This window comes from Macrobrachium rosenbergii, chromosome 43 (assembly GCF_040412425.1).
Source record: "Macrobrachium rosenbergii isolate ZJJX-2024 chromosome 43, ASM4041242v1, whole genome shotgun sequence".
In the NCBI taxonomy this organism is placed as follows: domain Eukaryota; kingdom Metazoa; phylum Arthropoda; class Malacostraca; order Decapoda; family Palaemonidae; genus Macrobrachium; species Macrobrachium rosenbergii.
The window spans coordinates 25,020,371-25,032,956 of NC_089783.1; the positions used below are offsets into that span (position 1 = coordinate 25,020,371).

At 33.3% G+C, this 12,586-nt stretch overlaps 1 protein-coding gene across 10 annotated transcripts in view; it reads left to right on the forward strand.

Moving 5' to 3' along the window:
* Positions 1-12,586, forward strand: part of LOC136828667 (ATP-binding cassette sub-family C member 5-like) — a 323,720-nt gene that overhangs the window by 200,353 nt on the left and 110,781 nt on the right. For all 10 annotated transcript variants that reach the window (XM_067086736.1, XM_067086729.1, XM_067086727.1 and 7 more), the window contains one exon: positions 9,803-9,936. In XM_067086736.1, the coding sequence (XP_066942837.1) occupies positions 9,803-9,936 (134 nt within the window). The remainder of the gene's footprint in view (positions 1-9,802; positions 9,937-12,586) is intronic.

Here is a 12,586-nt window from a genome sequence, read left to right on the forward strand (position 1 = left end):
TCACTGGTGTATGAGTTGTATTTTTGTTCTCTCTCTCTCTCTCTCTCTCTCTCTCTCTCTCTCTCTCTCTCTCTCTCTCTCTCTCAGGTAAGAGAGGGAAAGATTGCATATGTAGCATGTATGTGTATTTGTTTTGTTTAGTTTTATAGATAAACGTGACATTACTTTGTCATTCATTTTTTCTTATTTCCCATGCTATAATTACAACTTTTTGTATTTCAATAACTGGGTAATTTATGTTGGTACAGAAACCCCCATTCTTGAGGGATGCATACCACAACCCCCCACGAATAGTTAAAATCCGCAAATAGTTAACCCCCCTCAAAAAGTGCTTATCTTGAAAGTTCAAATACCAAATGTATACCTTAAACTAGCATCCTACATCAAATATACCTTAAACTATTATCCTATTACTGTATTACTCTTTGAAATTATATTATTAATATCATTTCAAAGTCATCTCAAACATTTTACCCTTAAAAATATAAACACATACTTCTAACCCTTCTGGCCAGTAACAGAGAGAGAGAGAGAGAGAGAGAGTATATCTTTCTATCAACCACTTTCCCTTTCTATCTATGTATCCATCCATCTCTCACATTCCGAGTATCCTTTGGTGTGAGAGAGAGAGAGAGGGTGTTTGTTCTTACATATTAAAACAAAGAAAGAGAGAATAATTTTGGAAAGAGAGAGAGAGAAGTTTTTCTTACGTTAGATATCAAAAGATGGAAATTAAAGTTAATTGACAGGTACTTGCAACCCCCCCCCCTCGCTCTGAAGAATCCAAGAAAAAGACTGGGAATGATATGTATATGTGTCAAATTTTTAATAATTTACTATACAAATGCAAAAAGTTGTAATTATAGCATGGAAAATATGAAGAAAATTAATAAAGTAATGTCACTTTTATTTATAAAACTAAACAAAACAAATACACATACATGTTACTTATGCAGTCTTTCTCTCTCCTACCTCAGTGAGAGAGAGAGAGAGAACAAAAATACAACTCATGCAAAACAACTAAACATATGTTACATATGCATAAAAAATCTATTTCATTGAGAGAGAGAGAGAGAGAGAGAGAAACATAATTAAAATTAAATGAGAGAGAGAAGTTTTTCAGTATCCTTCATAGGGTATATGACCACCAAGTGGCAACATTTATTTGACCACCGAGTGGCAACATCTTCTACCTATGCATCAGTATGTCAAGATATTTGACAGGTTACACCCCCCTCACTCCAAAGCTTTCAGAAAAAGATGAGGGAAAGAATTTACCATATATTTTCGTGTATGACCTTTAGATGAGATACAAAATTATGACAAATTTTCATGAATTGATCTCGTATATGTAGTATAAGATGACTGCTAAATTACAAAACCATCTGTGTATAGGCTAGCATTTGCAACAACAGGTATCTTATGAAATATTTCTGATGTAAAAGATGATGTTATTACAAATGCTGTTTTACTTACTGTCTCCTTAGAAATTCAAAATACCGTATATACTCGCTTGTCATGGGACTTGTGAAGACCTAATTTGGAAGCTTGTTTTAAGGGGATTGCATCATACACGAAATATAAAATTAGCATATGTAATGTTCACACATTAGTATCGTATTATAAAAAGCAAACATAATGAATATGCATCTTTTCCATGGATCTTTTAACAAGTTATGCATTATTTCACTGTATCCGGTAATATTGTATGCATTCGTATATTACTAATTGTATTATAAAATACCTTCCAGGAATTTTTGTTTCGGGTTCAGTTCAATTTCCGTTTAAAGATAACCATGGGGGAAGGTTTCGTCCCATTTGCCATACATGTTAAAACAACAGGAAAATGTGCTCCTTCATGCCCAGTAGTTTTGATTAAAATACTTTTCTCTCCAGTATTATTTACGGTCGAGTTTGATAGCATATCTAAGTTTAGGAGTTTCATCCATGTTGCCGATGCACGATAATTTGTAGTCATTAGTGCTTGAACATTGTTTGTTTTCTCAGTTTTAGCTACAACTTGCAGCTTAAATTTAGCAGTATACAGTATTTCCTCACGATCTTTTCTGCATAGTGAATAAGGGTATAATGTAAAATATATATCATTCCTTTCCTACTTAACTTCATTTGTTACATAACATAACCACAGTAATTGTTTACTATCTTACAATGGTTGAAATGAAAGCAAAACAGCTGTTGTTATCCGATTTGGTTGTTCATAGCCACGACCTAGACCATGTTCATAGCAAAACAATTGTTTCTCGTTCGGTTCTTTAGGGCTGTAGTCGTTTACTCAACTAGTATAACGTAACTAACAATACTTTTATCGTTCGCTTATACTTTTTTACCTTATTTAACTAGAAGATGGAGTAAAAGAGGTTAGTCCAAAGTAATTTGGTCTCTCAAAAAAGAAACTCACATGATACAGGAGATACTTGATAAAATCATTTTTTATGGGTGAAACTTTTGGGGTAGCACAGTGGGCGAGATTGCACATTAACGAGTATATATGGTAAACGAATTAACAAGTCGATTCTATGTCATGTTTATTCTACAGACGCCACCTAAAAGGGAAACCATTGTTTTGTTTACGTTTCATCACCAGTCATAAGCAGTCCCTAACAGCAATACAATAAACTATGGTAATTATCGTTCATATGACTGAATTGTTCTAAACAGTTACAAACAGCCTGAATTTTTAATGAAAGATGAATATTATGTTATCCTAAATGTTATTAGTACCATAATTAAACTAGGTTACCGAAAGAAGGTTGCTGAGAGCGCAACCATAACTCGATATTTACATTTTGTCAGCTTGATTTGATTGATATGGAATTATTCCTCAAATAGGCTATTTATTATGAAGATATGCCAGTAATATATAAGGTAAAAATGGTTTTATTACCCTTATTATCAGTTTATTTCATAATGTAAATGTTTTCATGCATGTCGGTGGTTATCGCACTGAGGCTGAGGCTAGCCTACCGATACACATCACTTAGAATTCAAGGTTTTTGACTTTTAGAATGTTAGTATAAGACAACCCCCTATTTTTAGGGTTGAATTTTATGATTTAAAGATCGTGTTATACGCGGAAATATGTGGTATATTGAACTAAAATCTAACTAAATCACTATATTTTCTTTAATGAATGTATATTTTGCTGTGTTTAGTACATTAATGTTAATATTTGAAAATTAGTAAATCATTTATTTATCATACAAAACAAACAAACATACATATTACATATGCATAAAAATTCTCTCAGTAAGAGAGAGAGAGAAAAAAAAAACTGAGAAAGTAAGGAGAAAGAGAGAGAGAGAGAGAGAGAGAATTATTATTTTTATTATTTAATGTTATTATTTACAGTAATCTTAATAAACGCAATATTAACACTTGAAAATTAGTCTTACATTATTTACAGTAATCTTATTAAACGCAATATTAACACTTGAAAATTAGTACTGTAAGACTATTTTATCATAAAATGTATATGTAGGTACAGTACAGTATTTAGTCATGAAAATAATATGAAAATACAGAATATTGCTCTACAAAAAAATTTGCGAATGGGTGAGTTTTCCTGCAAATAATTTATAGATAGGCTCCACAGAAAATTCCTCAAATTGTGAGAACGCAAATCCTGGGGGTTACTGTATACATTACCAGTATAATTTACGTAATCATAAACTTATCATCATTATTTCTTGTAATGTACAGTACTTCTCTAACTATTAAAATAGGCAGTGAACTAATTAAATAGGCAGTTACAAGCATTTTAGTTTAAGGTATACAGGGTATGATCAAAAAAAGATTCACTAATTTTCAAATAATATTAACCCTTAATGGATGGGCATCATCATATGAGTATCTATAACAGGTTTTGAGTGATGGACGAGCTAACTCATATGAGTATTAATATTACTCCGCGTACGATTTGGATGAATAGTGGAAAAGATGTTCATAACACTTCAATGGTCCATAAATGGGTTATGGCAACTGTTGTAGCTCAGCACAGGACAGATGGGAATCGGTATGCCTCGAGACTTGGTGGGGGAATGTATTGCCCCTCTCTGTCCCATGATGTCTTTTTATTTGTTCATAAATATACCCAGGGATTGATGCTGGCTTTAGTTCTTATCTTTGATGGTAGTATGTCAGCTATAATTGTAATTTTGCAAAGAAATATTAGAAAAAACATGTATACCTCACAAAAAGTTACTGCATCACCCCATCTCAGTAAATCTTGTAAATAATTTACAACAAAGATACTCAGAATTTGTTTCTGATTTTAGTTCCTATCTGTTATGATATTGTTTGAGCTTTAATTATAATTTTACAAAATAAAATTAATTATTAGAAAAAGTACTTAACTTCATAAACATTCATAAGAATAATTAACATATTTTTATGAATGTCTTGTAAAAGAGGCCCCATGCAGGGATGTAAATACAGTAATCATTTTCAACTTCCCATAGAAGGTAGGGAAAAATTTTTAGATTTTTTTTTCTTACACCTTGTACATTTGCATATCTTCCTAAGTTCCTCGTTGGAGTGGTCGGTACCATTCTCGGCTAGCACTCTACAGGGCCCGCGTTCGAATCTTCGACTGGCCAATGAAGAATTAGAGAAATTTATTTCTGATGATAGAAATTCATTTCTCACTATAATGTGGTTCAGATTCAACAGTAAGCTGTAGGTCCCATTGCTAGGTAACCAATTGGTTCTTAGCCACGTAAAATAAGTCTAATCCTTCGGGCCAGCCCTAGGAGAGCTGTTAATCAGCTCAGTGGTCTGGTTAAACTAAGGTATACTTAATCTATTTAATCTTTCCGTTGATTTGATTTTTCTTAAATGGGTCAACCTTAAAGTTTGCCCAGTCTTGTGGGTGTGCTTGATATATATTTAGCCCGTCCCTTAAGGGTTAATGTAAACACAGCAAAATATCAATTCATTATGGAAAATATACAGTAGTAAATTAGGTAAGATTTTAGCACATTTCTTTCCTTTCTCCCAATCTTTTACTGTTATGAAGTCTCCTTTGAGGGAGGGATGTAGGCTTAACTGTCAATCATCTTGACATATTGACAAATGGTAGCACCTAGGCAAACAGTCTCTCTCTCTCTCTCTCTCTCTCTCTCTCTCTCTCTCTTATTCTCTCTGTCATAAATCTCTGTCTTGATATTTAACATAAGAACTCTCTCTCTCTCTCTCTCTCTCTCTCTCTCTCTCTCTCTCTCTCAAAAGTTATTCTCTCCTTTTCTGTCATAAATCATGAATAACTGTCTTGATATTTAACATAAGAACCATCTCTCTCTCTCTCTCTCTCTCTCTCTCTCTCTCTCTCTCTCTCTCTCTCTCTCTCTCTCAAGTTATTCTCTCCTTTTCTGTCATAAACCATGAATAACTGTCTTGATATTTAACATAAGAACCATATATATATATATATATATATATATATATATATATATATATATATATATATATATATATATATATATATATATATATATATATATACATATATATATATATATATATATATATATATATATATATATATATATATATATATATATATCTCTCTCTCTCTCTCTCTCTCTCTCTCTCTCTCTCTCTCTCTCTCTCTCTCTCTCTCTCTCTCTCAAAATTTTCTTTCTTTCTCCTCAATAATTTATGAATAATTTCACTCTTTTGATATTTAGCGTAAGGATAACCCTTCCATCTCTCTCTCTCTCTCTCTTTCGGTACTGTATATATCCTTTAACCCTTAAGGGATTGGCTAATCATGTATCATGCAACCCCCCCAGACCAGGCAAACTTTAAGGTTGGCCAATTTAAGAAAAACACATCAATGGAAAGCAGAAGATATGCAAATGCACATGGTGTAAAAAAAAATCTGAAAATTTTTCCCTACCTTCCACAGGAAGTTGAAAGTGACTATTAACAATCCTGTGTGGGGTCTCTTTTACAAAACACTCATAAAGTTTAATAAGTTATACATGTTTTTTCTAATTTATTTTATTTTATTTTGTAAAATTATAGTTACAGCTCACACAATATCATAACAGATAAGAACTAAAATCAGTAATAAATTCTGAGTATATTTGTTGTAAAATATTTACATAAATTTACCGAGATGGGGAGATGCAGTAACTTTTTTGGAGGTATACATGTTTTTTAATATTTCTTTAAACTTTTCTTTGAAAAATTACAGTTGTAACTGACATCTTATCATAAAAGGTAAGAACTAAAACCAACAGCAATCTCTGGGTATATTTATGAGCAAATAAATAAAAAGGCATCATGGGAGAGAGAGAGGAGCAAGACATTCCCCCATCAAGTCAAGAACAATACTGATCTCCCTGAGATGCCCATTGATTGAGCTGACCTGAATTCTAAACTTGCCACCATTCGTTTATGGGCCATTGAAGTGATGGAAACTCTTTCCAGCTCGATACAGCCAAACTGTATGGCACGTAATATTAATACTCCTCAGAGGGGATCCGTCCACCACCCAAAACCTGAATTAGATCCTCTCATGAGGGGATCCATCCACTAAGGGTTAACGAAATATGAATTACTATAACATAAAAATATGAAACTAAAAACCAAGAAGTTCACAAAGCTATCATTGAGTGAACACATGCATACATATGTGTGTTACAGTTTGCTTTGACATAGGCTCCATGATGACACGCTATTGGCTGGAAGGATTGGAATTAGCCAATCACACAGCAGGGTACCAGCTCTGCTAGTTGCTTATTGGCTTGTAGCTCCTATGCTTTGTGAGGGAGCTTCCCTATTTTTAGATTTCTGTAGAAGAAAACTATTGAGATGGCTTTGCCTGTTTGAGATGGCTTTGCCTGTCCATCTGCACTTTTTCTGTCTGCCCTGAGATCTTAAAAACTACTGAGGCTAGAGGGCTGCAAATTGATATGTTGATCATCCACCCTCCAATCATCAAACATACCAAATTTCAGCCTTCTGGCCTCAGTGGTTTTTTATTTCGTTTAAGGTTAAAGTAGGCCATGATTGTGCATCTGGCAGCACAACAACAAAGGCCACCAAGGCCGGCTGACGGTTTCATACAGCATTATACGCTATACAGAAAACTTGGTTGTGCCGAAGAAACTTTGGCATATTTTTTATTTGTTTTATGATTGATTTTAGTTTAATTTTTACTGATACTGTATATCCTTATAACCTAGTTTTGTGAATTAATCTTGATTTACCTTTGTGTATGTACTGTCACAAGTGTATAAAATATTTTTAATGTGCATATGTATTTTTGTTTCTCTCTCTCTCTCTCTCTCTCTCTCTCTCTCTCTCTCTCTCTCTCTCTCTCTCTCTCTCTCTCTCTCTCTCTCTCTCAGGGGTAACTTGATTAGTTTTTAAAGTAGCTGCAAGCCATATATTTTTAAGGTTAATGTTGTAAGATGACTTTGAAATGATATTATAGTGTTTTAGGATGATAGTTTAAGGTATATTTGGTGTTTGAACTATTAAAATAAGCAGTTACAAGCATTTTTAGAGGTTTTTTTGGTGTTTGAACTATTAAAATAGGCAGTTACAAGCATTTTTAAAGGGGGGTGTTCCAACTTATTGCAGGTGGTTTTGGTCCCTATCCCCCACGAATACCAGGCGTCGACTACGATAGTGACAGTAATGCATGAAAAATAATTGCATACAGTACATAAAACAACAGTTTTACTAAAATTGTCATTATTCTTAATACAAGTTTATTACAGTCAACCCCTGCTGTATAGCGGTTGAGTATTCGCGGCGTCAGTTAATCACAGATTTTTCTGTGGAACATATTTCCAAATATTTAGCAGAAAATTCACTAATTCAAGGATTTTTTCGTAGAGCAATGTTCACTACTGTAAGTACTGTATTTCACTTTTACAAATAGATATATGTCAGTGTAAATGCTTAACCATGCCAATAGTGTCTCTCTCTCTCTCTCTCTCTCTCTCTCTCTCTCTCTCTCTCTCTCTCTCTCTCTCTCTCTCTCTCTCTCTCTCTCTCTCATGCAGGTTTAAAGCAACAAAACACAGCAGAATTTTAGGTTTTTGCTGAAAACGAAAGCCAGAAATGTTTGGAGTGCCAGAAAACATTGAAAGGTTCCAGGAGATCAGAACAAGACAATGCACTTATGAAAAGGTTCCACCTTAGTGAAGGTGTAAGCGTTTCTGGAGAGATGCTTATGGAACAGGACAGGGTTTTCCTAAGGAACTAAATCTGATGAATGACTGATTATTCACAATCTTTGTCCTACTTTTGATAATAGCAATATATATATGTATGTATATATATATATATATATATATATATATATATATATATATATATATATATATATATATATATATATATATATATATATATATATATATATATATATATATATATATATGAATGAGCTGGCAAGACTTTGTATATGTAGGTGGTTTTTTAGAGGTGATTTTTATCATCTGGGAGTTTCTGTAGTCAGACAGTGTCCTGGTCCCAAGGGTGTCGCATAAAAGAGGACAGACTATGATAAAATATAACCATTGATAGCAATACTATAGTGGTCTATATTCTGGAGTCCATCCATTGATGCTAACATTCTGAAAAAAATTCTTCAAGATTAGTCCCAGCTTTTACTTCTAAATGATGGAACAAATGTCTTAATTGCATCATCACTGCTGGTTGTTCTCATATTTGGTGTGGTAGTTAGTGTAAAGATGAAATTAGTTCTTAGATATGATTTTGTAAGTCTGATAGAAAGGTGATTATTGTTGTTTGTTGCATTCAGGTGATCTAAAGAATTTATTTCATTAGTTCCCTTATGTCCAGTTATCCCTGTGAATGTTTTGAATTTGAAGTACTGTATTGTAGGTATTTTTGCTATCGGTTTTATATGAATTTATAAACAGTTCAATCAGATTCACTTTATAATTCAGTTATGCAGTGTACTTGATTATACAGTGTATGTTTAGTATATATTTTTGCTGCCTTATTTACTAATTCAAAATAAATATCATTGTAAATTTTAGCACTTAAAAAGCTTTTAATGCACATCTTTAAATGCTTGCAATGTTTTGGGAATGTTTCAGTATTGCGTCATGCTGTGTATTGCTTTGTTTATATAATTTATTTGATCTGGTGATATGTGTCTGCTTGAATATGTTTAGCATGAGAGCTTTTGGGTTTTACTGTAATTAAAAAATCATCTACATATTATATGGCACAGAATTTACTTGTAATCCTCTCTTTTCTGTCAAATGAATCTCAGAAGTTTTTATTGCCTTAATATTGAGTAACATTAGAAAACTGCCATATAATTATGTATTAGGTGTGATTTTCGTCAGCATGGTAATTTTGTCATGCATGCAGTATTACATAATGCATTTAGGTGGTACTTTATTATTTCAGCAGTTTTTCTTGAATCTTATCCTTATAGTAGATATTAGGTAATACAGTATGCTTGATAATTGTAGTATAACTTTTTCTTCATGTTGTATATAATCTTATTGTATAAAGTTTGTTTATTTGACCATGGTGCTCTTGCCAGATATTATTAGTGAAAAATAGTTTTCATCATTTGATCAAACTTTTAGTCCAGCTGTATTGTCATTGTTGCCTTACTTAAATGTTAAATTTTTCTTTTGGATCTCAGTTCTAATTCTACTTTAAAATGCAAAGCATCAGTGAATTATGTCAGAATATTGTAGCTCATTTTTGAATCTCATTTTTATGAGATAATTTGTAATGTCATTTTTGTTGTTCTAATGGTTTTTAATCCTCTCTTCAGGGTATTCTTTTAATGGAGGAAATATCTCCATATATAGGAAAACCCAGATGGAAAAGTACTGCCATTTCAATGGAAGGAGCAACTTTAGCTTGGGATGCAGTTTCTTTACAAAAGAGGAAGAAAAAGAAAAAGAAGTATGTTTTCAGAGCTTTTCAGTTAATTGTTAGGATTTCAAAGTTGGTAATTTTGCATCCTGTGTATGTAGTGATTCCAAGATTACACTAGCTGTGACTTTTATTTTGGTGTAGTTAAAATTTTAGTGCATGGACATGTCAATCTGAAAAACTTCATTAATTCAGATCAGCACCCTTGGTGAAACATGTTTTTTTGTGATGGTTCATTTCCAGCCAACCAGCAAATTATATCAATTTTGTCAGATTCATCAGCATTTTTAGCTTATCCAGTCATTAATTTAAGTTCTATAGAAACAAATTATATGAAGGTAGTAAAAATGTAGAAGTATGTTGGATTCCTGGCTGTGTAGACAGTAAAGGAAATGAAGAAGCCAATGAAACAGCCAAAGCTGCAATTATTGTGATGAGGACACGTGATATTCCTATTAGTGAGTGTACAACACCTCTGAAACCAATTTTAAGCAATAAATGGCAAAATATAAGGAATAATGAACCTGATAGTAATAAAATGAAACAGATCAAGCCCAGTGCTTAAATTCATCATATCAAAAGGAATAAGGCAAGCAAATGATGTTGACTTGTCTTAAAATTGGCCATTTGTTTGACCCATGGATATTTGATGAAAAGTTCTAAATTATCCAATCATTTTATGTACAGAATTAAATTAACACTGTAGTTAAGCACTTTTGTGTGAATGTTCAAAATGTAATCTGCAAAGAACATCAACTTCCCATGAGAATGTTTAGTTTTCCCCTTCTTCCTTGGTCTGCACAAGGGATGAGAAACTCGCAAAAAGGGAGAGGATGATGAAGACTAGGTGATAAGTACGATGATGAAGTGACAAGCGCCTAGGCATTCTTTTCCTTTTCTCATGTTTTGTGTTTGCTTTCCACCAACCAGAACTTACAGGAAAAAAGCAGTAATGAAGTGTGCTCATTGGGAGGAAGGTCAGCAATTAAGACCACTTCAAATGACTGTTCATGCTTCCTGGAAATAGCCAGAGATGCAGAGGCTGTGGGCTCGATGGACACATTGATATCAACTGGAACCACAGGCACTGAAGATATGAGAGATGAGGGTTTCTTGTTCTCCCCTGCCAGATTGTTTAGAAAGGCAGAAAAGGATGGGCTACCCAGAACATTAGGCATGGGGCAAATTTTCTTAGGATGATCATGGGATAAAATCTCATAAGATGGACAAATTGCCCTTATTATCAGAAGGGGGAGATGCCACAGTGGGCCATCAATCCCAGAAAGTTGACACCTTCAGGTTATGAATGATAAAATTTCTTTGGTGAGGAAGAGCTAACCCTTGAAAAGAGAGGAGCACTATTGGAGGTTAGTAAAGGAATAGATGATGGCAGAAAAAAAGACCCCACCAGAATTCAGCAGCATCACTGGTGGAGTAAAATCCCCAGTAACAATGGCCATTACCTCTTTTTCCTCTTTTTTTCCTCTTGCTAAACTTACCCCACCAGGAGAAGCCCAAGCCACATATTCCTCACTTAGGGAAGAACAGACACAGTCCTTACCTCAACAATGAGAACAAAACTTGTGCAGGTCTACAGATGTAGCAGACATGGAGTGGCCACATGCCCGCCCAAGACCCTTATAATATATATATATATATATATATATATATATATATATATATATATATATATATATATATATATATATATATATATATATATATATATATATATATATATATATATATATAATATATATATATTTCTCTTTTTTCTTCATATGAGAAAAAACAAGGCAACCCGAGACAACAAAAACACAGAGTACAAACAAAATATACAAATGAATGCTAACTCAGCTACATCGATCAAGGGAGGAGGGAGAGTGACAGCACACAACCCCCACATGGAACAGCCAAAAGATAAAGTGGATGGTATCTGTGAGGTTCCCCCACTCACTCACCAGCACCATACAACTATCCTTATAACTTATGTTCATTCCACCATTTCAGCTCTACAAGCTAAAGATATTCTCCTCTGCAAAAAGTGATGGTTTCTGTACCTAGGACAAATACAAATTACTTATAAAGCATTTGTTTCTTTAAAAATAAGTCAATTTGGAAAATTTTCTCAGAATCTCCATCATTTTTAGTTAACCTAATTACAAAATTTTTAAAATACTGTAATTTATTAAGTAAAATCTAAACTTTATTATGGTATTGATGAAGACAAATCCTTTGTGCCAGCCCTGTGATAGTTAAGTAAGTTAGCTCAGTTGTCTGAATAAGCTACTTAATGAGTTATATTAATATCAAATGTATAGTATTAATTAAGAACAAACCCTTTTAGGCCAGCCATGAGAATTAAGGATGTAACCTTAGTGGTTTTGTAAATTGTTCATTAGTAATGATGATAATGATGAAGAATTTGAGTACTTTATGTAAAGTAAGTATATCTTAGTTTAACCAGACCACTGAGCTGATTAACAGCTCTCCTAGGGCTGGCCCGAAGGATTAGACTTATTTTACGTGGCTAAGAACCAATTGGTTACCTAGCAACGGGACCTACAGCTTATTGTGGAATCCGAACCACATTATACCGAGAAATTAATTTCTATCACCAGAAATAAATTCCTCTCATTCTTACTAAAACAACATAGAACATAAAAATTTGGCACTTACT